The 26,900-nt window shown below is 49.5% G+C and overlaps 1 protein-coding gene across 1 annotated transcript in view; it reads right to left on the bottom strand.

Annotated features, from left to right (window-relative positions):
* NFKB1 (nuclear factor kappa B subunit 1) overlaps positions 1-26,900 on the bottom strand; it is an 887,546-nt gene that overhangs the window by 511,215 nt on the left and 349,431 nt on the right. The window contains exon 4 of the mRNA XM_069630690.1: positions 26,741-26,781. Coding sequence (XP_069486791.1) covers positions 26,741-26,781 — 41 coding nt within the window. The remainder of the gene's footprint in view (positions 1-26,740; positions 26,782-26,900) is intronic.

Genomic DNA, 26,900 nt, shown 5'->3' with positions numbered 1-26,900 from the left:
GAAAGCTACCAGGTCTGCCAGCCTGTCGCGTATCTCCACCCATTTCATGCCTCTGTACCCCCACTATGAAGTAATGGTATTTCTAAATGCTGGTTTGTCTTTTGTTTCTTCGGACCATCTTCCTGTCCAGAAAATGAATGAATGACCTACGATCCAAGCCGATTTGAGGGTGGCGTCTTATTCTGTTGGGAATAAATCATGATTATGTTAGCTCTGGCCTTACATATCTTTTATAACAATCAGATTTCCAGCCCCCGATTTGTTTCACGTTTTCATCCCCAAGCCCCCTTGCCATGCTGATGCTACGCCTATTCAAAACAAGTGGGTCCCATATTTCCTGCTCTTCCAACCTGCTTTCTCAGAGGTTGTCTTGAGGACTGCCTGGAATTGAAACTGGCTGAGTGCCCTGCCATCTTTGTGTATCAAAAACGCCCCCCCCCCCCCAAGCACGGGCGGCACCTAAGGTACTGGTTTGTGATACATACTGGGCAGTTTGTTTTGTCTTCAGTGTAATAGATGGTGACTGCCCTTCTGTTCTTTATTTTGGACGTTTGTATGTCTATTGCAATACAATCCCCTTTCACTTGGACCTCTAACATGCCCAAACCATTGCTTGCTTTAGTGCTTGTTGCGATGTGCTCACTTACTCTAAATGCCCCAAAATACAACATGGCAAATGCTGCTTTAAACAGCGGTGTCTTGTACTTATGTGAGCATACTGTTTCCAGCATTCTCAGTAGTATTGTGATTTTCTCAAAATTCAAAGGAAGCCTCTTGTCCTTGTGTGGGCCCTCTAACTCCCTCCATCCTTTCAATGCGTAAAATATCAATGCACTGCACGTTGGGTGCGATCCCCCTTGTATTTTTGCAAAATAGGCCACCTCTTTGTCCATTCTTTTTTTCTTTTTCTGATTGTATGCCCATTCTAGAAAACTATTAATGTCTTTTGTTGTTACTAGCTCTAGATGCTTTCTCTTTGAACATTTCACTACCGTTTCCAGACACTTGCTATACTGTTTTGCTGTGTTTGCTGCCAAAGCTTTTTTGGCATACCCCCAATAACAACCCTGTTGCAGGGTCTGTGCAACTGTCAGGAGGCTTGCATTTGCCCGCACCCCTACCTGAGGTGCTTGGTTCTGCTGTTGTCTCACCTTTGCCCCGGCCGTCCGGCGTTGACGCAGGTGATTTCTTCATTTCTCTGTAAGTATCTCCCAGCATTCTTTGGCTACTTCTCTCTTCCTGCTGTCCGCCTCTGGCCTCATTTGGCGAAATGTATCCCACTGAAAGAGGGATAATGTGTCTACAACGTTATTATCCCTGCCGGCGACTTGCTTAGCTCTTAAATCAATATTTTTGTTCTGAGTTATAATGGTCATGGCCGTAAGTATTCTTAGGACCCAGTGGCGATCTCCTGTTTAAAATCCCTACTACGGCCATATTGTCCGACCATGCAATTAACTCTGAGTCTGGCAGCCGGTCGCCCAATATGTGCAGTGCCAGCCAGATTGGTATGATTTCCAGTTATGTTATGTTCTTTGTCCAACCTGGCGCGTGCCATGTTTCTGGACATGGTCCTGAACACCATGTATTTTCTAGGATTGCACCAAAGCCTGTTCTACCTGCAGCATCTGTAAAAAGTACCCTTGTGCCATCTTATTTTTTCCATTGAAGTTTCCCAGAAATTATTTCCATATTGCTGAGCCCTTTTTCACTTCCTCTCCTAACCTTATGTGTAGGTGGGGTTTTGCGCAACCTCTAGTCTTCATTTCCAGACTCCTTGAAAAGACTTTCCCTTGTGGGAATACTCTGGCCACAAATTGAGACTTCCTGATAAGGATCGTATTTCTCTAACTGTCGCTTTGTTTTTCCCCCTAAGTGATCTGATATGTTTGAGCAACTCATCCCTTTTCCCGATGGAATCCTGCATTCACCTGCTGCTGTGTCTATTTCAATTCCCAGAAAAATTATATTTGTGACAGGATAGGAGGTTTTTTCTTTTGCTAAGGGGATTCCCCAATGCTCTGCCATTTCTATCATTTTTTCTAGTGACTTTCAGCATTCATTAGTTCCGGGCTGTCATATCAATAAGAAATAATCAAAATAATGGGCCACTTTTGCCCCCGGTCTTTCTTTCATGAAAGCCCATTGAAAGAAAGAACTGAATTGTTCAAATAGCGTGCATGATATTGCACACCCCATTGGTAGGCACTCATCTGTGCAGAACGAATTCTGAAATGTAAAGCCCAACCAGGGATGTGACCTGGGGTTAACCGGTAGTAGACTAAATGCAAATTCTATATCTAGTTTAGCCAGTAATGCATTTTTACCACACATTCTGACTAGCCTCAGTGCTTCCTGGAAGTGTGTGCATGACACCGCTGTTTCTGTTTATGGTATCACTTCATTTCCAGACTTGCCCTGTGACAGGTGGTGTATTAGTCTATACTGCTCTGCCTCTTTTTTGGGTACCAAACCCAGTGGTGAGCATATGTAGTCATGAAAAGGCACTGCGTCCCATGGCCCCCCAAATTTTCCCCAGCTCTAATTCTTTTTGCAATTTCTTTTTTACAAGAGTGGGGTTTTCTCTAGCTGATTTTAAATGTAAAGGTATCATTTTCAAATCTTGGCTTTTAAAGTGTATTCTAAAACCTTCCCTGAAACCTTCTTTGATTGACTGTCCTATTTCTTTGTCCGGGTATGCTTCTAATAATAATATACAATTCGTTATTTGAATGGGTGTCCTTCCAGGTGTACAATTCTTTACGGCGCCGTTATCCTTGCCCCTAATACCTTGATAAATCAGTTTCTTACTGATTGCTGTCCCTGCTGTCCTGCAGATCTCATAGCTCTTCACTTTTTGCGATTTTATTGGGCAGCCTAGTACATCCATTGCTGCTGTGCCCGCACCCGCATTTGGTGCATGCATGCTTATATCTGCACTCTATCCCCCATGGTCAGTACCCTTTTTCAAACTTCCAACATGTAACATTGATTTTACCGGGATTATGCGGCTTATTTGTGTTCTGGCTGCGGGTATTTGACCTAGCCACCCATGGCCGTTTTTTACGAAAGGGCTGCTCGCCCTTGTTCTTGTGTTCTGGCTCTCTCCATTTACCACTGTTAGTCCGTGTCTTTTTTGCATGTGCTGTGTTTTTCTCTGCGCAACATAGTAATTTCGTTTTTAACACCTCGTGAATGTAGAGGCTTGCCTGCACCTCATCCCACTCTATTTCTGGGCGTGTCGCCATGGCCCTTCTGAACTGATCATCATAAGTAAGCCATGCCTCTCTGCCTCTCCCCCAAAAGTCTCTCTTACTTGCCTGATTTCATCCTGGTATGTGAACAGCGCCCTGCCTTCGTCTGGGAATGTTCTTCAACACTACTGCTGTCATAATGTTAAAGGCTTTGGACCAGTTGCCAAAATGTTGCTCTACCTGCGATTTTCTAACTATGGCATCTCCTCTATCTTTTTTGGATCTCTGAATACATCATAGCCTTTTTGTTCATCTTCTAATAAGGAAAATATTCCTATAAATTCTCTTGGTCAATGTTCCATGCTAAGGATCTTTTAAAATGGTTCTGTATTTCTTTCTCTAGCTCCTTAATTATAGCTGGTATTAATGACTGTGTGATCCCGTGCTCCCTTCCAGGAGTGAAATCTTGCCAGGGTCACTGTTATTTGCTAGTGCGCCTGCGTCCTCTGCCGTGGGTGTTGGTGTTGTAACCCCATTTATGGGTGCACCTTCTATACTGTCCTGGTTGTCACTGTGCTCCCCCACCCAAGCTCTTAAATGGCGGCAGTTTTCCTTTGTCACATTTACTTCATTTGTCCCTATTTCCCGTAATCGTTTTTTCCCCAATTCTATCATCATTTTTTCGAGTTTATCAAATTTAGCATTTACTATTAATTCTTGTTGTCTAATGTATTTGTTTGTAAAATTATCCATTAATTCAGTCATACTTGTTTCTTTTTTACCTATGTTTGTCTTTCTTTTCCCTTCCGTATCTACTTGCACTGTTGTGGGTGGTTTTTCTCCTTTTTTGTCCTTCTTTTTTGGCTCAATCTTGTCCCGCTCCATGATGTCCTCTTCCTCATCTGTGTCATCGCCTAATCTCTTGAGCACCCAGGACAAGCCGTGCATTTCTTCTGCTGCTGCTGCTGCCCATTCCGCAAGCCTGTTTCCTCTTCTTTCTGCACGGGTCATTGCTTTTTCAGCCATATTTCTTTTCCTTGGTATGCTGGCCACATGCTTTTATTCTTCCTTCTATTAACTTCTCATCCAGAGTCCTCAAAGTAAAAAAAAAAAACAGCCTTTTACCAGCTTTTCGCGTGCTGTGTTTGCAGTTTTTAAATCAGACACTTTCTTCAGCTCACGAATCTAGTTTTTTCCACCACGTGCGCAGTGCTGTGAAAAACTTTGCCTCATACCTGGTATACTGACAATGCTTATTTTGGATTTCGCACGCCCTTTTCACTGGCAGTGTTTTCCAACAGTTCTGTTCATAATTTCTCTTTTTGCATTGTCTTATTCCTGTTGGACTATCCTCTTGTGCTGTTTGCAAAGCTTGAGGTGTCGTGTTTCCTAACCCTGGCCAGGTTCCCTCGTTCGGTTCCTGTTTGGTGGTTCCCTTGATGGAATGGACTGTGTTCTGCTCCCCGCAGGATTATTCTCTACTGCTTGCTACTCGCGACTGTTGTTCCTTATCTCTGCCGCCCGGATATTCGGCTTGGCTCCTTTTCTGCTGTGGCGTCCGGCCTGCAGCTCCTCTGTTTCTGCTGGTGAGTTATTATGAGCGCTGCTTCCTTCTTTCTCCTTGCTGGATCGGTCCGGCCCACTCTTCTTCTTGCTGCTCTTCCTGCTCTCCACACCCACGCCTTGCTTTCATTTGTGCCCAGATTCACCGCTTGCTGCACGGCTGCTGCCGCTGTCGTCGGGATAGAAACACGCAGCGGTCCTGTAATGTTCAGCACTGCCAGCCTTGTACTTCTGCTGGTTCAACTGCGGGGCAAGTCAAAGCCCACGCTGATATGCCTGGGCAGGCCAATGCTTTGATTTGGAAACTAAGTGAACTGAAACTGCAACTAGTATGAATTCCCAATGCACTTTAACCGGAGCAGGGCAAAGCTCACGGCCAGCACACTTGAGCAGGACAATGCTCAAAGAAAGAAGTCTCCTGCGTATGCGGGATGACTGTTGGTGATCCGTTCGGAGTACCAAAGAGAACTGGCTTCTTACTCCCAACTCCCTCCTTTTATTCCCCTTCTATAGCCTGGGGGCTCTGCATGCTGCCAGAGACTTCCTGCCCCTCTGGCAGGCTGGCGCCAATGCCCATTCACACCTTGGTGTGGCCTTCTTTTCCCTTTTTTTCCTACTCTTCCTGTCCTTAGGCTTGTCCCTGTCACTGCTGACACCCTGCTGGGTGCCAAGTGCTAGGTGGGCGGCCTGGCGGTAGATAAGCTGCCACTCTGTCTTCCACTTTGGCTGCTTGGCTGTCTAAGGCAGCCACATTTTTTCTGAGTTAGTTACATTGCCCTGGGCCCCCAGATTATTTCCTCATGCTTGGCAGCTCCATTGGTGCCCTATTCTGCGTCACTGGCCAGAAAAGTGTGGGGGCCACTGCAGCCACCCCAGTCGGACAAATTGCCATTTTCTTGGTTTGTTTCATTCTACATAACCTCTACTAGTAAACAGGGTTTTGCTGTTATTGACCGGGTGAAGTACATAACAAATGACAGTGGTTTTCCCAGGATCACACAGCTCGGCGCAGTGTTTCTTCACATGCCATCAGCCAGTTTCAGGAAATAGTGTTGCGCTTGCCTCTGGGCAAAATAGGGGGCATCGTGGGTCCCTCTCTTGGGAGCCCACGGCTGAGGTGGCACCTTTTTATGCATAGGATGCACCAGCAGGAATTGCGGCGCTGGGGGCCAGGGGGTTGGTGGGTTTCGGGCTGCTGGCTCAGACCACTGGTACTGCCTCCCCCAGTATGTTTGGAGGAGGGGGCACAGGGCAATTGCAGGGTAACAGGAAATTTAGGATGGGCAGTTTTGATCCAGATCTAAGCGCCAGGAGGAGGACACCAGACCTTGACCTGAATGGAGGCCTGTAATGTAGAAGGCACAGTAAAAGAGGTTAAACAGGGATGTAGCGGTACATACAGGGGGCGTTGGCTTCCAAGGTGGTGGGGGTCGGGCAAACTTATTCTTGTGGGGGACAGCTACCTTCTTTACGCATCCTAATGAGGCTACGCTAGCGCAGCTGCAAGGTGACAGGCAGGCAGATTTCTCTTTAAGTCAGAAAGCACCTACTGAAGGACTCACTCCGGGATGACTGGTAGAATACAGCGGTCTCCTGTCACCCCGTTTTGCCCTTTCTAATGCTCCCCTGGCATGCAAGGGCAAACAGTGCGGTCCACATCACGATTTTAATGGCCTAGTAATGTATGCATGTCAATGCAGGGGCTAGCAGTGAGGTGCTTGGTGGATGGTGGCTGGGCCTTGGTTGGCAACGAGGCCTAAGCAAGACGACACGGAGTAACACAGGTTCGATCCCCGGGCCTGCGCTTAGAAACCTCTGGGTATTAAGCACGTTATAAATAACTTATCATATCATATGTGGCTGGCATCTGGGTACTATTCTGTATGCCATAGTCCTGTCACCACTATTAGATGGGGTTGACCTTACAATTGTGTATCTAAGGGGGCCTAGACAGCCCCACCCCCAAAAAATGTAAATGTCGGATGTGACAAAACAGTTGCCCGTGGCGGGCAAAGAGCAGGTTTGGGCCGACCTATTAGGGCTATAGGGCAATGCTGACGTAAGGTGTGCTGTTTTTGTTGTGCAGCAATTGCTGCCCCTCATTTATACTGCATGTGTGCTCTAGTTGTTTGTCTCTGCCTTGCATCACTTTTCTTAAACCCTTGCATTCACCAGCTATATATCTAATACCGGGTGTGCGAGCATGTCTCTTTGCCCACTGGGGGTGTTGCTAGGAATAATGGAAAAAATGCAATTACTCGTTTCGGAAGGCAACTTCAGGTAAAGGCTTCTCACAGTTGTAAAACACATATTGAAAAAGGTGCTGGTTTCGGTTGGGGTCGCACGATCTGAACGCCTCTTCATGCTTTCTCACCTCATTGTTTGTGGAAAGTAGCCGTATTTCCAAGTCACGGCTAGAACGCCCCCGACACGCCCACAAGTAAAGCAGGAAACTGCTTGATCAGCTACCTTTGCGTGGTCGCCACCAAGCATGAATATACACACACCCTTCAAACAGTGCGTGGGGTCCCCCAAAAGCAGGCCTGTGACTCGAGGAGTATGCACGGGGTCCCCTGCAACTGTATCCGGTACCCCGACAACATGCATATGAAAAATCGTAACTCGGCAATAAATGTGCATGCAAACCCACGTAAAACGTTCCTGTACCCATCTACACAGCGTACGCACACCCCTACGTTACATCAGAACCCTAATTGAGTACACACGCCCCAAAATACGACATGCAATCCCTCCTGCGTGCTGAAAATCCTACGCGCAAGGGTACCTACGCCAGCCTTCGGGTGGCGGATCCTATGAAGGGCTTGCATGGGCATTTACCAGCCGAGACATTGCATGATCGATTACATGAATACGTCTTTTGCTGTGCAATAGTGGGCGTGCGAGGGAACGCCCACTTCTTTGCAAGTTAATCCACATTTCTGGTGTTCCGCCCCCTTCCCAGCCCTCTGTGCAGGCCACGCCCACCGTCGGCTTGGAACTTTGTGCAAGGCCTTCAGCGGCTCCAGGAAAAGTGCAGCACATTTGATTCCATGAATCGACAAACAGGGTTGCACGAGCAGATTGGGCGCAGATTGGGCGCAAGTACCCTATTTTCTGTGCAATAAATTCCAAGAATCTCCCTCTAAATCCTGGAATCGACAACTGACCGTGACTTACCGTAATGAAATAAGCTGGACGCTCGGATATTTGTTAACGTACTTGCAGCAGCTTCGCAACTAGGTGTTATATAACTAGGCAAACTATTCCCAGCTTGGTTTGCAAAATCTGCAAAAGTTCACCGCAAGCTATCTGGTTTGCGCTGACAGACGCATTGGTCTGATAACAGCAGGCATGACTCAGCGCTACTAAAGAGCCATTTGCACTATGACCTTTGAATAATTCTGCTGTGGAACTTCTACAACCGGACAGTGAGTTTTCATGCTCATAAGACGATTGTACAGCACCGTGCAGTGCTCTTGCCAGTAATAGTTGGAATTGCTTGTCTTTGACGGGTTTGCTGGGTCCGACACAAAATAATGGATTGCCATTGCTACTGTAGGCCACATTTGCATTGGTGCCAGAGACAATTTATGTCATAAAAAGGGTTAACCAGGGGCGCAGGCAGTGGTACAAACATTTCATGGGAGTGAGGGCGGTCCTTCAGATGTTGTGGGAGGTGCTGGCTACGGAGGCGGTGGCAGAGGGCAGGCAGAGGGGCGCCGGGGCGGGTACACTTGGATCATGGGATGGGCTATTAGGTAGGGTAAAACAATGGCAAGGGGACTCGGGGAGACTATAGGTGAAATGGAGAAGTGGGTCAGGGAGGGAAGACAGGAAGGACCGGAAGAAGCAACCGGTATGCTGGCTCTTTAACAGGGGTGCATGCAAGTGGGGTCTCAACTGCAACTTCAGGCATGCATGCTCCAACTGCGGGGTTATTGGACATGGGGCAAGGTTGTGTAGGAGGGTGAGCGGGGTGAGCAGGGTAATGAGTAGTGCAGGGGGCCAGGTGGGGGAAAGCAACGCCCCATAGGAAGAAAGGGCGAGGAGGGGAATGGACGGGACAGGGAGAGAGAGATTGTATTCTTTGACAAGTGTCAATAAATTGGGGACTCTTACTGTGTTGCTTTCTGATTCACAGGCACAAGGGAAAGTGGGAACACAGTGAATGAGAACATAAAGGGGCACAGAGGTGGAAAACCGGAGGCGCAGCCAACGTTGTTGGGAAATGGCAATGATTGGGCGACAGAGGAGACAGGAAGGGGAAGGGAACAGGGGGCTTATGGCAGTAGCAAAATAGGGGGAATGAGGGTAAGGCAACAGGGTGTGGAGGGAGCGGGGGACAATAGCACAGTGCGAGGAGAACCGGCGATGCCCGCACTCCATGGGCCCTTCACCCATACGGATAGGCAAGCTGTTAGCACGGTTGCGAGAATACCCCTGAATAAGGGAAAGGGACATATTGATGAGAGGTTTCACAATGGGTTTTCGAGATCCCTTATAAGGTTGCCAAGGCGGGAAGATGGGCAAGAAACACGAAGTCGGCACAGGAGCAACCGGAGGTAGTCAGGGCCAAGATAGAAAAGGAGTTAAAGCTTGGGAGGGTACTAGGCGACCAGTCCAGTGGGTCACCTGATTATTTCATCATTAGTGGTGGTCCCCAAGAAGGTGCCACGGGAATTTAGACTGATTCACAACCTATCCCATCCAAGGGGGAACTCAGTGAATGATTGGTTGGATGATAAAGATTGCTCAGCGAACTACACCTCTTTTGATGGGCCAGTAAGCTTGACACAGAAAGCGGGGTGCAGGTGTTTGTTAGCTAAAGTAGACATAGAGGCTGCTTTCCGCTTGTTGCCGTACACCCAGATAGTTTCCAATTACTGGGGTTCCAATTCCAGGGGCACGTGTTCATTGATTGCTGCATGCTGATGGGCTGCTCGCCATCCTGCACATATTTCGAGCTATTCAGCTCGTTCTTAGAATGGGCACTCAATGAGAGAGCGCCGGAAGTTGGGAAAACGCACTATTTGGACAATTTCTTATTCATGACCAAAAAAATGGGTGGGGCATGCGTGAAGTTATTAGTCAAATTCTAGCGGGCAGCAGACCAGGGAACCTTGCACAAGGCTGACATATTTGGGGATAGAGATAAATACGAAGGCGGGACAGACAAGGCTCCCAGAGGATAAAGTGGCTGAATTTGTGGACAGCTTGGAAGGAATGCTAGGGAAGGATAAAGCGACTATGATGGACATTCAGTCATTACTGGGGAATTTGAATTTTGCAGCGAGAATAGTTCCAGCAGGGCAAGCTTTCAGCAGGAAACTGGTGGCGGCAATGGCAGGGGTAACGGATCCCAGGCACTACATCAGGTTGGACAGGGGCTTAAAGGGGGATCTAAGAATGTGTCACAGGTTCATGAGGGATTTCAATGGAGTACGGTTGTGGAGGACACCATAGACACAATATGCGCAGGTGCGCCTGTACACAGACGCCTTTGGGAGGCGGGGGTACGGCAATATTAGGGAAAGCATGGTGCAGGGCGGCTTGGCCGAGTAAGTGGCACAAGAAGGGGTGGAGAAAAAACAGTGGGTACTCGGAGTTGGTTGGCGTGATGGCTCTTATAGGACGGATGGAGGAGTTCTTAGTTATAGTTTCAGATAAGTAGGGGGGTGCTGTGCGATTGATGCACTTGTGTGTGAGAGTGAGAATTTTAAAGTTGATTCTTTCCTTGACTGGGAGCCAATGGACGAGTCTTCTGGCCTGTGAAATATGGTCAGTTTTGGGGATGTGTAGTGCAGCGTGGAGGGCATTGTTTTGCACTATTTGGAGCCTACTTAGGTTTTTAGACGATGTGCCTGCCAGGAGGGTGTTGCAGTAGTCCAATCTGGCTCCTATAGTAGCTCTGGCTATGGAGAGGCAGTTGGGCGTGGTGAGGTAGGGTTTTATGGCATAAATGAGTTTGGTGGTCAGAGCAGGTGCTGAGGCAATGGTGCTGGTTTGTCTGGTCATGGAGAGTGTGGCGTCCAAGTAGACTCCTAAGGTCTTGACGGCAGTGGAGACAGATATGCTAATACTGTCGATAATCATGTGAGAGTAATTTGGGCTAAGTTTAGTTAGAGTTTCGCTGGGGGCTAGGATGATGATTTCGGTTTTGTCTCCGTTTAAGCAGAGACCGTTGATAGCAATCCAAGTTTGGATAGTGGAGTAGATTTTGAGGAGGGCTTCTGAGTCACGGTCGTAGTCTCCGGAGAGGGGGAGGAGAACTTGTGTGTCATCGGCGTAGTTTGTGTAGGCTATGTTGGGTGAGTCCAATAAGTCAAAGAGGGGTTTGGTGAATAGGTTGTAGAGGGTCGGTGCAGTGCAAGACCCTTGTGGGACTCCACAACTTATAGTGGTGGGGGGGGCACTGGCCTGGTCTGAGTACACTTTCATGGCCCTACCTTCAAGGAAGGATGTGATCCAAGTGGTTGCCTTGTGAGAGAAGTGTGCAGCATTGAAGAGGTGAGATGTGAGAATGCTGTGGTCGACCAGGTCAAATGCTGCAGAGAGGTTGAGCAGTAGGAGGAGAACAGGTTTGCCTGTGTCCATTATCTTGGTAATTTGATTTTTTAGATCTAGAAGGGCAGTATCCGTCCCATGGCCTTTGCGGAAACCTGATTGTCTTTTGCCTAGGATGCTGTTGGTTTCCAGGTAGTGTTGGATTTGGTTGTGTGCAGCTTTGTCTAGGATTTTGAGGAGGAAGGGGACGGTGGTGATGGGGCGATAGTTATTAGGGGAGGAAGGATCGAGAGAGGGTTTTTTCAGGAGCGGGCGAACCCAAGCTTCTTTTAGGCATTGTGGAATGGTTCCAGATGCGAATAAGGCATTGATGAAAGCCGTGATGATGGGGGTGAGGGATTTTGAGCACTCTTTGATTAAGGAGGGTGGGCAGATATCCCCTTTGCAGGTGGAAGGTTTGATTTTTTTTGAGGAGGTCCTTGCCTCCCGTCTCTGAGACTTCTCTGAAAGCGAAAAGGGTTGTTTGTGAGAGAGAGTTGTTAGTGGGAGGTGTGGGCGAGCAGGTGGGGGTGTTGAGTGCTTTGCGTTGGGAGGCTATTTTGTTTTGGAGTGTGTTGACTTTATTGAGGAGGGCAGACTGAATGTCTGGGCATCATGCTTCATCCTTGATGATTTTGTCTGGGCTGGAGGCAGGTGTGGTGAGTTCTTTGAATATGGAGAATATTTCTTTTGATTTGGAGTCGGCATTAGTGATTCTCTGGTTATAGGATTCTGATTTAGCATGAAAAATTGCTTTTTTGTAGGACAATGAGATCTCTTTGAAATCGTTAAGAGAAGATTGGTTAGGGGGGGCAGATCTGTCAAACAAACGATGATATGGTCGGACAACGCAGGGGTAGTACAGGCAATAAATAACCAGTCGGCTCGATGACTGGTAACGAGGGGGAGCTAATTTGCCAGTTGGTGTGAGTAGGTTTGCATTTGAACACAGACTTCAGGGCGTGATATGTCCCTGGGCTTCAGAACATGGCAGCTGATGCACTTTCTCGTTCACAGATCGAGAGGTTCAGGCAGGCATGGCCCCAGGCGGATGGGGAAATTACACCATTCAACGAGCAGCTATGGCCGCTGGTGGAGTGGCCAGGAGGGAGAAGGAGTTAGCAGAGCAGGCACTGAAAGAAGGGACAGGAAGAATTACAGGAGATGCATGGATATGTTTTGGTACATCGTATGGAATTAAGGGTCAAACGTTTAGTAGTGTGGGCTAAAGACTACATGAAGTCAAAAACGTGGCTGGCCGAGCACTTGGCGGCAGTGGCATTCATGGAGAAATCGAAGGGAGGAGCGACCTGACTAGGGGTTAGGGCTGCACTACGCGATTGGAACAGGGGGAGGCTCCCGGCCAGAGACAACAGACTGCTGATATATTTCCAGGTATTGAGGCAGCTGATTTATGGGGGTGGAGGGGATATGCAACTCTCCCTATGAGGACAGGTTATTCAGAGCCGCCTTTAGCCTTGCCTTCTTCAGAGTGTTCAGGATAAGCGTGCTGATTGCATGTTCTGGCACGATGTCGGTGGCAGGGCCTTGTCAAGGATAGACTTAACAATACATGGGACATACACGGTTACAAACATCAGGCGGTCAATGACGGACCAGAACGGGAGGGGGCAAGAGATCACGTTGGGGGTAATAGGGGAAGATGAATTCGGCCGGGATCACACATTGGGGAGGTATATGTCGGTCAGGCCGGCAGTCCAGGGATATTTATTCTTGCACCAGGATGTCACACCGCTGACGCAGTTTCAATTTAGGAGGGTGTTGGCCATGGCATTGTCAAAAAAAGGTCTGGAGCATATGTATACACCACACTCCTTTAGAATAGGGGAAGCAACCTCAGCATGCGAGGAAGGTATTGGGGAGGAGAGGATTATGCAGATTGGGCGGTGGAAGTCACATCGATTCCAAAGCTACATCAGGACGGGTGTTGCACAGGGGTTGCATGCAGGGAGGAAAATTAGGTCTTCAAGTGGGACGACAGGGAAAGCAGCAGAAAGTAGTGGGTAACAGAATGTGGCACAGGGGAACAGGTAGTTCCATCCTGAGGGAGGAGAAAAGGTTGGGGCAGGTGAAGAAAATGGGGTTTGGGATGGGAGGTGGGGAAAGGAAAAAAAATAAACAAACAAATATAAATATAAATAAATTAAAAATAAGAAAACTAAAAAGGGGGGAAAGCCGAGGGTGTAACTAATGGCATTAATTTTATTTTCATTCGTAGGGCAAAAGGAAGAGTGGGTAGTTGGACACTCCTTTGTCACTTGAGAAGCGAGAGGCACACTCCAGGTGAAGTGGAGTTTGCCGATGGGGCTCACAGACGCGAAACTGGTGTGGTTGGGATGGTGGTGAGATGGGGCGAGTTAGTGGTGCTAGTGATGGGGGAGGTCGCACAGCGAGGGAGACCTCACATCATCATAATACAGCTTGGGGGCAATGACCTAACGGCAATGGGAACGGGCCCGTTGCTATGGAAAATTCAAACCAGCTGATAGAGATGAGTGTGAAATTGGGGGACACAGAGTTAGCTTGGTCAGAAGTGATACCCAGGCAGGAATGGGTATGGGCCCAGTCTCACAGTGCAGTGGAGGAATCGCAGAGGCGCTTGAACGCATGCATGGGAATATTTTTGAGGGGCAGGGGTTTCGGTTGGGTGAGGCACCCATTGCTCACATTGAGGACTCTGGGTTATTTTTCCCAGAATAAGGTGCACCTGTCTGACATTGGAATGGCAATAGGGCGAATGAGCATTACAGATGTCCTAGAGGGGTACAGTTGAAGGTAGGAAGGGCAAGAGGGGGGACTTCATGAGAGGGGCGGGTGGCAGTAAAGGGGGTAGGGAATCTTTGAAAGATGGAATTTGGTGGGAGAAGGCAAGAAATGGAGAGGCACACAAGGCAGGAATTGGTGGGTGGGCACACCGATAGCGGTCGCCGCCTCAGAATCTAGGCGGAGTAACCTGGTGTATTCAATGAGAAATGAGGGTGCTGAAAACAGCCAGAAGGGCCCAGCAGACAAAGGGGAGGAGGAGGCAGGATGATAAATATGCAGCTGAAGCACAAGGCCTGGGTGGGCAAACGGGTTAGATAATACAAGTGTGGCAAAAAGAAAATCACCTTGCCCTTGCAAGCGAACTCCTTGCCGTTGCAAGCGAACTGAGTGCAGGGATGGCTGGCTAGTCACAAAGACCAGAACAACTCTAAAAGTGGAATGCTGATGGGTGGGGGTGTGCTGCAGATAATGTGGAGGGAGCCAGCCCAGGCGAAGATGGGGATAAGCAAAGAGAAATGGCTAGCGCCAGCCGAAGAAAAGCAAAGAAAATGGGGTGATTAGGGAGGCAAGTGCTACCTCGACAAAGTGCACCAAAGGGTCACAGCCCAGTGTAGTTCCTTCGGCTGTGGGTCGTCAATATGGATCAGCTGTAAGATAACTCTCACCAAAAAGAATAAAGCAGCTGCGGCATTAGATCATCCCAAACGGTTATCGTTGTGAGCTATTTGGGTGGCGGGGAGACATGGGAGGGGGAGGACGAGGGCTGGGGGGTGTTTGACTGTCATGAAGGTTGAGCGGAACAGCTAAGTGTGGGGTGTCACCACTAAGCCAGAGGGCTGCGCCGAGCTAAGGGAGGCCTTGGAGGCCTTCACATCTAGTGCCGACCCCAACAAGCCGTTGAGTTCCACCGGCTGAGGAGCTAGGGGTGCAGGCAGCTGCAAGCGGAAAGGGTGCCTGGCAAATGGGAGAGTGGGAAGAAAGGGAGGGCTGGCAGGGAAACGAGGGTGGCAGGGATCAGAAGGACATGGGCTAATTCACGGGGCAGGGTGGAGGGGCTGTCTCTGGGAGGTAGAATGGGGTGGGGGGTGGGAGGCAGGTAATGCTTATAAGGACAGGTTTGGGGAGGAGTAGCCCTCTTTGTTAGTGGACGTTGAAGATAAAAGGTTTCCCCACCCGCCCACACCCATAGAAAATAATGGGGGGATTGGGAGGGGATGGAGGAACATGCATTGTATATCTAATGAATTACTTGGATATTGTCTTTCAGAGGCGTTGCAGCAGAGTTACATGGTGTATCCAAAGAGAAATGAGGGTGCTGCAAACGGCCAAAAAGACCCAGGAAAAGTAGGGGAGGGAGAGGCGGGATGATAAATACACCCCCCGGGGCACAAGGCCTGGGGGAGGCAAGCAGGTTAGACAATACAAGTGGGGAACAAAAGAAAATCACCTTGCTGTTGCAAGCGAACTCCTTACTGTTGCAGGGATGGCTGTCTAGGCACAAAGACCGGAACAACTCTAAACGTAGAACGCTGATGGGGGGTAGTGCTGCAGATAATGGGGAGGGGGCCAGCCCAGCCAAAGATGGGGGTAACTAAAGAAAACTGACCTCAACATGGTGTTATGTTATGTTATGTTATTTTGCATTTATATAGTGCCTTATATACCATTGGTATGGTCTGAAGGCACTGGTAGGTTGAACGCCCTTGGGAACCGAAGTTCAGGTCAGTAGAGAGAGTAGAGAGAGTCAAAGGTGCGTGTGAGCACCGGGTATGTGTGCAGCTGGTGCGGTATTCGTGTAATAGCTGCTTCTTAGCGGTAGGCGTGGTGGTTGAGAGATCAGGGGTATGTGTTCGTTCTAGTATTTATTCAGACCGAATGCGGCTGCGTTAGGCCTGAGGAGAACGCCTGGCTGGGCGGTGTGCAACCTGGGGGTGTGTGCAACCAGCAGTGTTTACATAGAATGATGGGGAGTGTGCAGCGGATGTTGGTATGAGAACAGTTATACCGAATGGTGTCATAGTATCTCTGTGTTCTAGTTGAGTGGTGGTGTAAAGAAGAGAGTAAGTGTGGTGGTGTGATATGATGGGTTATATGTTCTTTCAAATGTTCCCTGCATTCCAAACCATACTATGTACATCATGTAATTCTATGCGCTCCAGTCCGTTCCATGCACTCTTATTCATTCCATGTCTGCCCCACACACTCCGGTCTGCTCGACGCACTCATGCACTCCAGTCCGCCCCACGTGCTCCAGTCCGCCCCGCGCGCTCCAGTCCGCTCCACATACTCCAGTCTGCCCCACACATGCACTCTTGTCTGCCCCATGCATGCACTCCTGTCTGTCCCACGCATGCACTCCTGTCTGCCCCACGCATGCACTCCTGTCTGCCCCACGCATGCACTCCTGTCAGCCTCATGCATGTACTCCTTTCCGCCACACGCACTGCTGTCCATCACACGCACTACTGTCCGCCACAAGCACTTCTGTATGCCACTCACACTCCTGTCCGCCACTCGCACTCAAATCTGCTCTATTTACTCCGATCCGTTTCGTGTATTCTAAGTTGTTTTATGCACTCCGTCCATAAATTTCGCCCGTAACATCTTCATAATTCATCCGTTCCATCCACCTATTTCACACATTTCATCCACTTATGTCACCCGTTTCATCCACATACGGCACCCGATCCATCCACCTACGGCACCCGATCCATCCATATACGGCACCCGTTCTATCCACATATGTGTCAGCCGTTCCATTAACGTACGTCACCCGTTCCATCCACGTCCAGCACCCGTTCCATCCATATATGTGATCAATTCCATTCACATATATCATTTGTTCTATCCATATAGAATCCATCTACATACTTCACTCGTTCCGTCCGCTCTATGCATCAGGAGCTCTACGTACATATCCATTCTACGCACTCATCAATACTGCATGTAATCTGCGCTCATTCGTTCTACGTACTCATCCGCTCTACACAACTCGTCCGCTCTATGCAACACGTCTGTTCCACTCTAGGTACTCGTTCGCTCCACTCTAGGCACTCATTCGCTCTACGCACTCATTCGCTCTAGGCACTCATTCGCGCTAGGCACTCGTCAGTTTTATGCCCTCACACGCACTATGCATTCACATGTTTTGCTCACTCATCCCCTCTATGCACTCATCCCCTCTACGCACTCATCCCCTCTACGCACTCATCCTCTCTACACACTCATCCCCTCTATGCACTCATCCCCTCTACGCACCAAAGGGTCGCAGCCTAGTGTAGTTCCTGTGGCTGCAGGTCATCAATACGGATCACCTGTAAGATATCTCTCGCCAAAAAGAATAAAGCAGCTGCGGCATTCGATCCTCTCAAACGGTTGTTAGTTATTGGGGGGAGACATGGGAGGAGGGCACCGATGGACAAGGGCTGGGGGGTGTTAGACAGTCATGTAGGTTGGATAAAACAGCTAAGTGCGGGGTGTCCCCGCTATGGGTCCCTCTGCCAAATGAAATTATCAGATGCGTTTGCCCTTCACTTTCTATGCTATCTGCAGCCTCTGAGGCCCACACCCTAGCCAGAACCACCACCGATCCCATTCATCAGCCCTCCACCCCCAGAATGTGCTGGTACTCCCCTTCACAAAGTTCAACAGCCTGCCCACGCCTAGTAACTTCCCCTCCCCTCCTGCATGCCACCTCATGCACTGAGAATGAATGTCCCCTAACCCATTAAAAGCACCAAGAAAAGGCTCCTGTTTCCTAAAGTGAGAGGCCCATGTTGTGACCCATGTTTCAGATGTAGCTACCCTATAAACATTCCCCCACAATGCCTTATGTCTCCGTGCTGACTGCAGTCATTAATTCCAGTCCCTAGTGTGTGAGGTTTCAGGGCTGCCAAACATCATGAAGACCGCCCCGTATATTGACCCTCGGTATAATGACACTCATGCCCCCTAAAAACCTTCTAAAACTAGGCTTGGGTTCTCAGCCCTGCCTAATTCCAGTCATCCCACCTAACAAATCCTACCCCTGATGTTTGGGAGGATGCACGCTTGTGTGAGCAAGGCCCAGTGGGGAGCAAAGAGCATTCAGAAAGAGTCCCAAGCCCATTGTGAACACGAGCAACAATGTGGAAAGTTAGAAAACACAATTACTGCCCAACCAGTGCCAGATATTCGCAAATGGCCGTGGGTTCACCTGTGCAGCCCTCCAATTGCCAGGAAACTTCACTGCATGAACATCTCTCAATTCAACTCAGATCAAATTCCAGCGTGGGATATGGTGTGTCCTCGCCTGGCACCTCCAAAACAGATCTTCAAACCACTAAACTTCTGGCAACCGCCCCAGAACTGCCAGCTTAATCTACCAGGAAGCTTCCTCCAAGGACTGCCAAAGGCCAATGCTGCCGGGTTCTCCCATGCTTGTCAACCAAAACCCTGGTAACAATCTTGAAACCCCATCCTCCACGCCACTTCAAATCAGATTCGGCCCTGGGGTGTGTTGTTCCTTGCTGGCCCCCTCTAAAATAGGTCTCCAAAGCAACTAAACTCCCAGCACCCTCCCCAGCATTGCCAGCCAAATCCAAGCAAGAAGATTCCACCAAAGACAGAAAAGCCCATTTCCTTGCACCATTACCCACTTCAAATTGTCAAACGACCAAAACCGGAAAGCGAGGAGCAATGAGCAACAACCTCAACTCGCCACTTGGTGCCTAGTGGCCACACAGGAAAACAATGAGCATGCACACACGAAAACAAGCCGGCTAGAGAAACGTAGTCCCTATCCAAAAAAACACCAGCCTAGAATCATGGATTGAGTCTTGCATGAAAAATAGACACATTTGCTTAGATGGTAATTAAAAAAATAAAGATAAAAGTGGTCTTTCCTGGCTCAGGAGCGCCTGGGGCCATTTTTTTAAATAGAGCAAGTACAACTCTTCCACCAATCCCCCAGATCCTCACAAAACATGCACCCTACCAGTAAGACTACCCTCTTTATAGGCGTCCTTAGAATCCCCCTCGCTTGCCCCATCTCTGCACGTTTTTCTTTACATTATTCGTTCTATGGTTGCTGGTACACTCTCCCGCTTAGTTTTGAAGCTCGGATCAGCTCAGTTCCTTGTATAATTTGTCTATATGCAGAGACCATACGTGTGGTATATGCCTTGATGGTATTTTACACTGAACTTTACAGTACTCCATATATAATAAGGATGATTCTTAGGTAGAAGGGAGGCAGCGGGGGGAACGTGAAGCGTTTCCCCCTGTTGTGGTTTTGGGTGCTGCACAGGCCATCGAGCTGGCCTGGTGTACAGTGCACCGCAGGGGTACTTAAGGGGGCAGTGAATGTTCGAGAGCAGGCGACGTTTGAGGACGAGCGTTTGATCAGGTCACCTGCTCTCAAGCCTTCCCTGACTGGGGCCTAGTTAGTGGCTGGTCTTGAGGTGAGATAGGTTTAGTGGGTTATCTAGTTGTAAGTCTGTGTCAGGTAGTTAGTGCAGGTATTGATTGTTGGGCGGTGGGTTTTTATTATATTTTTATGGGTTCGCTGTAAATAAAGCCACCTCCTTACCATTGATAGATTGGCCCACTGTAACTGACGCAGCCGTGGGATTGCGGGGTGTGCCGCATCTAGGTCCATTTTCGTTGGGTCTGGTTGTGGCAGCGCAGGCTTCCCTCTGCCGGGACCGAGTGGCTTCTGGGTAGGTTGTGGGCTGTCGGAGTAGTGGGGCTGTTGGGAGGTCGTTAGGGCCGGCGGGAGGTTTGGTTTGTTGGGGGCTGGGGAGCAGTGGGAAGGAGCATGCATACATCTTGCTGTCTGCCGGGCGATTTTTGATTAGGACGGTGTGCACGCGGAGTTGTGCAGCATCCACCAGCGGGCAGTGTAGAGCCCTTAAAGGGCCGCACACTATTTACATTAGAGCAACAACGCTGTTTTTCTCTGCGTGTTTGCGAATTTCGTTCTGCATTAATTAAGCTAATTAAGCTAAGACTACTTGCAGGCAGGACAGGGGATATTATTTTGTAGTTACCCCACCTGGGTTTAGCTGCAAGCCAGGGTCCGGGGCTGTAAATATTTAAATAAAAAAATAGGCAGTTAGTCTTGTCTTCTCTGTGGCGATTAGGTAATATTATCTGGTAGCCAGGTATTTATATCTATATTTTTTTTTACAAGGGGCTATTTCGGGGATTTCTGCTGGCTTGGGGAGTTGCCAGGCTTCAAACAAGAAGCTTTCTGCTCCTTTCTGGCCATTGCACTAAGGGAGCGAGCGGCTCAGGGGTCAGCTGTGGGTGGTACAATAAGGCAGTACGCAAGTGTGCTGCTGAGACTGTTTCAACAGGATGGTGGGTCAGGGAGCAAAAAAGAAGGGACTGATTGATGCCCAGGCTTTGAGGGAGGCCCTGGCAATTATCAGCAGGGTGTCTAAGGTCCACCTGGCGGGGGCGGTGGAGGAAGTTATGAGGGAGAAACAGGTTGATGGGGGAGGCCACAGCGGAGCGCTGCGGCGGATGGGGCCCTTGCAGAGGAGGTGGCCTACAGCCTTGCGGTTGGGAGTAGGGAATGTTGGGATAGTGGGGCCAGGAGGAGTAGGAGGGAGATGCCCAGGAGAGCGTCAAAAGGGGTTGGTGAGGTAGGAGAGGGGTCCGGTAGGGGTTTGGGAGATGAAGACCCAATGGAAGAAGTGGACGACAGGAGGTTACAGACAGGTGCAGGGCAATCACTTGGGGAAGAGGGAGGTGCTGGGATGCAGAGAGGGGCGTCAGGGTGGACGGGTAAGGGAGGAAAATACCTACAGAAGACTGCAGGTGGGAGGAGGAGGAGGGAGCGGGCCCCTTCGATTAGTGTGGAAAGGGAGAGGTGCTGGACGGCCTCCCCGGCTAGGAGGATTTCGGGTGGAGGGCATAGTATGGCCCCCCCTGTTCCAGAAGTTGAGTCGGGAGAGGGTTTATGAACGGTCCCTCCACAGGTTTTGCGTGGACAGACTAGAGGGCGCAGTACGGCCCCTAGCACGGAGGACCGAAGGGTTGAGGAGATGACCCCTCGCCCAAGAGAAGAGCACCAGGATGGGGTTTGCACAGCCCCGCCAAGAAGACGCCGAAGGAGTGGCGGGGCGGATGCCCCGGGCTCACAAGAGGAGGATCTGCCCGGCCCGAGCATGTGCTTGCAACAGCCATGGTATTACATGGGGGATGATGAAGGGGTGGAAGAATTCGTGTGGCAGTGGGAGGATGAAGGGTACAGTGTTGTAAGGAGGGGAGGGCGAGAAGGGGTTTAAGGTGGGAAGGGGAAGGCAGGAACAAAGGGACTGGGGGGTAAGAGGTCGGGGGGAAACTGGCAGGGTGAGACTGTTGACATGTTTTGTCCCCACAGCAGGAGCCCAGTAAGGAAGGAGATGAGGAGCGGTGGAGTGGAGGCCAGGTTCCAGCAGCATGGCAGAGGGGGGACACGTGGTTGGGGGTAAGAAGAGAAGTGGCAGGGGTGCAAGGGGCAAGAAGAGAGACAGGCTTGGAGGCTATCTGGGCCTTGGTTGGGGAGAAGGAGGTTTCTTCGGTGGAGGTGCAGACAGACAGGGCTATTGAGGCCTTGGCACCCGAGGTACAGGCTCCAAGAGAGAAGGATGCATAGGGAAAGGGAAAGGAGAAAAAACTGCCAAACATGGGTATTACGAAAATGTTGGGAGCACATTTGATGACATCAACAAAGGATAAGATATGGGCAGGGTAATTTGTGGACGTGTTCAAGCTGCTACATAGGGAGGTGAGAACCAAGGAGGGTTCTAAGGAGGAGGAGAGGGAGTTGGCCTCGCGTCCAAGAGTACCGGTGACAATCGAGAATTGGACATCAGCTTTTATTATCTATGCAAGTGTCTATTGTGAGAAATTCCCAGGGAGATGTATGGCACTATTAAAGTTCATGGATGTGATTAAAAAGGCTTTCACGAGTTTTGGGGGTTTCGCGTGGGTGCGCTATGATGAGGAATTAAGGGCGAGGATGGCAGAAGACAGCGAGGCGGTTTGGGTGAGATAGACATGGATCTCTGGCTGCAGTGGATGGCACCCACAAGGCCAGCTCAAACGTTACACACAGTGAGTGGTTTGTCTGTGCCTTTCTGGCCCTTTCTTGGTCGCCCCGCCCACAAGGGATCAGGGGGAGGAGGCAGAGGTCAGTCCTTAGCGGCATTCTGGGCATTTAACAAGGACGGCTGCACAAGGACGGTATGTAGGTTTAGACACAAATGCAGCAGGTGTGCAGGGAGGCACCAGATCACTCAGTGTTTCCAGCAGGGGGACAGGGGGAGGAGCAGGTCGGGGGGTTGTGGGGAAAGGCTTTTACTTCAGTTAAGGTGGAGGTGCTGGAGAAGTGGCTTGAATTTTACGCAGACAGGGAGAGGGCGGAGATATTGGCAGATGGTTTTCGTTATGGCTTTAGGCTGGGTTATCGGGGTCCAAGAGTGCATCGTTGGGCGGAGAACTTGAAGTCAGCCAGGGAAAATGTCGAAGTGGTAAGAGAGAAATTGGGCAAAGAGATAACTGCGGGTAGGGTGGTAGGGCCATTTGCTGATTTACTGGCGGAATTAGTGGTATCCCCACTGGGTGTTGTGCCCAAGAAGGTCCCGGGAGAATTCAGGGTAATACACCATTTGTCATGGCCAGAGGGCATGTCGTTAAACGATTTCATTGCCCCGGAGGAGTGTGGGATTGCATACGTGAGTGTGGATCAGGCGGTGGGTTTGGTGAGGAAGGCGGGCGAGGGGCCTTCATGGCCAAGTGTGACATTAAGGTGACTTTCAGGTTGCTGCCAGTGCACCCAGACTATTTTTGTCTGTTGGGAATGCAATTTGAGGACCGCATTTACATAGACAAGGCCTTGCCTATGGGTTGCACAATTTCTTGCACCTTGTTTGAGTGTTTCAGTTCATTTTTGCAGTGGATTTTTACATATAGTTCGGATTCGGAAAGTGTATTGCATTACTTAGCTAATTTTCTGTTCATTAGTGGGACGGGCAAACAAAGAAATGCAGAGAGATGCGAAGGATGTTTCAGGCGCTGATGTGGGAGTTGGGGGTGCCATTGGCAGAGGACAAAATGGAGGGACCGGCAGTGGTGTTGACCTTTTTAGGGATCGAATTGGACTCAGTGGCCATGACCTCACGCTTGCCGCACGACAAGGTGAGTCGGCTGGTAGGTTTGCTGGAAAAAGCGGTTTGTGCCCGGAAGATGACATTAGTGGCGATGCAGAGGCTAGAAGGGCCTTTGTACTTTTTGTAGGAACATGGCGTGGTCTATGGCGGGAGCAAAGTGCCCACATCATCGGTTATGAGTGTCGGGGATGGTTTGGGAAGACTGTAGGATTTGGTTGCGTTTTCTGGAGAGTTTTAACGGGGTGTCCATGTGGTTCCTGGGGATCCTGTGTCATGAGAAGTGCAGATATTTTCAGATGCGGCAGGTGCGGGGGGATTTGGAGTCTTTTGGGGGGGCAAATGGTGCACCAAGAAGTGGCCATAGCTTTGGCTGAAGGAAGAGAGAAGTATAGCATTTCTGGAATGTTTTACTTTGGTGGTTGCAATGGAATTGTGGGGTAAGGAATTGCAGAACAGGAAAGTGAACTTCAATATTGACAATGAAGGTGTGGTGCATGTAGTGAACAGGCAGTCAGCAAGGGACCAGAGGGTGGCGAGGTTAATGAGGGAATTTGTGTTGCGCTGCATGGAATTGAATGTGGTGTTTAAGACAACACACATGCCGGGGAAGGATAATGGCATCGCTGATACATTATCTCGTTTTCAATGGCAGAGATTCTTCGGACTGGCACCAGGAGCGGAGCAGAGGGGACAGCGGATCCCGGAAGAGCTGTGGAAGATAGGAAGTTGAGATCACTGTCTTTAGTGGAGGGTTCGCTGGTCTCGGTGTCCAGGGCAGCATACAGGAGGGCATAGGCAGAATTCATAAAAGGGGGAGCCCGTAGCTGGAAGGGTAGGGTGGATGCCGAGGAGCGTATGAGGGTTGATGTGGTCAATTTTCTATCAGGGTGCATGGACAAAGGACGGTCTAAAGCGACAATAGCGGGGAAGATGGCGGCATTGCTTTCTATGGGAAGTGGTTTTGGGGCTTTCAGCCCAACGGTGGGAAAATGGCGAGCAGGATGTTAGAGGGCGGGGCAAGGGATAGTAGGAGGGAGAAGGACAGCAGGAGGCCTATATCGGTGGCTCTGTTGGCCAGTTTATGCCGGGCTCTGGATAGGGTTTGCTGGTCGGCGTGGGAGGGGGTCATGTTTTCGGCATGTTTTACTTGGTTGTTTTTTGGGGCGTTCAGGGTGTCTGAGCTGGTAGGGGGGAAAGGAGGGAAAGGTGGCCTGCATTGGGAGGATATTTATTTCCCAAAAGAGGGGGGTGGATATTATGATTAGGAGGTCAAAGATGGATCAAAAAGGGAGGGGATGCTGGGTGTTGTTGGGGTGGGGTAGCAAGGAGTTGTGCCCAGTTAGGTCAGGTTTGGCTTGGAAGGAGTTATGTGGCGGGAGTTCGGGGTTGGTTTTCAAGCATGAGAATGGGGCAGTATTGTCAGCGGCTCAGGTGTTGGGTGTGTTGAGAAAGGCTTTGGGGGCAGTGGTAGAAAGTGCGGAGGAGTTTGGTACTCATTCATTCAGGATGAGGGCGGCATAGGAAGGGAGCCAGTTGAGGTTATCGGAGGACAAGGTTAAAAGTTTGGGCCGGTGGAGGTCAGGGAAATACAAAGCGTATATTAGGGACGTGGGGAAAGGAGCTGTCTGAAAAGGGATAGTGGGGGTGCAAAGGGGAAAGCTGGGGTGGAGCACGGGGAGGTTGGAGACAGGAAAGTGACAGTGTAATTTCTTTTCCAGATGCGGCTCGGAGGACGTGGGAGATGCCACAGATTTGGATTGTTGGTCATTCAATAGTGAAATAGGCGGGGAAGGAGGCATAGAAAAGGATTTTTGGTACCCAATTGGGTTGTAGTTACAAGGTGGCGCTTGTGAGATGGTCGGATTTAGGGGGGCTTCGATGGGATCAGCTGCTGCCCATATTGGCGGGGCTGAAGGAGCATTTTGGGGTCCCGGAAGGGCTGATAATACATGCAGGAGAGAATGATCTTGTCAGAGACACAGGTGGGGCTCTGTTGAGGAAAATGAAGAGCGACTTGGCATGGATTAGGGAGATATGGCCAAAGGAAAGTTTGGTATGGTCTAAGCTGCTGTCAAGGAGAGTATGGAGGGGCATGGTAAGTGAGGGAGCAGTTGAGAGGGCTAGGAAGAAAATTAATAGGGAGATGACAACATTTTGCAGTTTGGCAGCGGTGCAAGTTCTAGTGCACAGAGAGATAGTATATGAGGATTTTTCAGTTTTCACGGAGGATGGCGTTCATCTGTCGGTTTATGGGAACATTTACTACCTCTTGGATATGCAGGTGTAAGTGCAGGAAATGATAAAGAGCTGGGGCTATAAGGTAGAAGGGTAGGGGTGGGGCAGAAAGAACACCTCTGGGGAGTATTTTTCTGATGCCGGGGGCATGACCCCTTTGGATGAGGGGGGAGGGAAGCACAATGGGGCAATAGCGTGGGAAAGGATGGGAGTGGTGCTGTTTGGCACGAATGGGCTACCCCGGGGGTGCAAAGAGGGGGAACAGGTAATGAAGATGGAGGGGCATGGCCTCGGGGAGAAGATGGGAGAAAGCGGGAAGGAAGGCTGGAGAAGATGGTAAGGAGACGGTACGGAGCAAAGGATAGGTAGGGAGGAATTTAAACAGACTTATTTATTTAATTGTCGAGGGAATTGAAAATGTTTGATTATTAATTTGTTTGGAAAATTGTTAAAAGCAGATATTTTAGTCTGTAAGGCCAGGGGCCAGTTTACCTTTTTTTGTGAGCTTTAAAGCAACCTTTTCCACTACAAGTGAGTCTGGGTGTTTTGTGCAGTAAACCCAAAGGTGCCAGTTTCATTTTCCTGTTTTTCCTGATGGTACTGTGTGGACAGTTTGTGTTCACCTGACATGAAACAAGGTGCCTACTCCCCCTTGACGCGCGTACTGAAATCTGTGCTCTCCTGGTTGTATATGATGGCAATGGGTATGCATGCTCCCATCAGCATTCTGTGTTGGTTGAGTTATCCTTTAGTTTGCTCTGCGTGACTGAATGGGTAAATTGTGCAGTTGAGTTGCTGGCGTTGAGTCCAGCACTGGCTATTACCCATGCAAGATCATTAGTATTTGAGACGATTTTCCCGGGCGCCTGCCAAATGAGTGGGTGCCATATGTGTCCATGCCAAGCCGAGATGAAAACTCTGCTGGCACGGCTGCAGCTTGAACTGGCATGAGTGTTCACCGTGGAGATGGTTGCTTGGTTATGGTAATTACTGGGATCATGAAGTCCATATTGCTTCTGCCCGTGCATTTCCTGACTGCTGGGTATTGTAAGACTACAATGTCCAGGCCTTTGCTCGCCCCATCAGACTGTTCATTCCTTTTTTAGTGATTCTGTTATTCTTGCCTGCTGCTGGTGGCAGTGGCCTAGTCGCCGTGTGCAGCATTCTTTCTGCTCCCACAATTGTTAGTCAACATAACAGTACAAACAAGAACGCGCGCTAAATAAATATATTTAATTAACTGACACATGGGTAAAACACTTGACTCATCCTTCTTACCTGCTTTGGCTGTTCGATGATTTGAATGTATGGCCCATCCGCTATTTTAAAAAAACAAACAAAAAAGCATTAGATTTTGAAAACATACTAGGCATATTTTTTGTTTATTAGGGGCAAATGAAAGAATACCAACCCCCAATGCTTAGATTTCGGAGGACAG

Source organism: Ambystoma mexicanum, chromosome 6q (assembly GCF_040938575.1).
Source record: "Ambystoma mexicanum isolate Mex_15411 chromosome 6q, UKY_AmexF1_1, whole genome shotgun sequence".
Taxonomy (NCBI): Eukaryota; Metazoa; Chordata; class Amphibia; order Caudata; family Ambystomatidae; genus Ambystoma; species Ambystoma mexicanum.
This window is presented reverse-complemented; position numbering and strand designations above follow the sequence as displayed.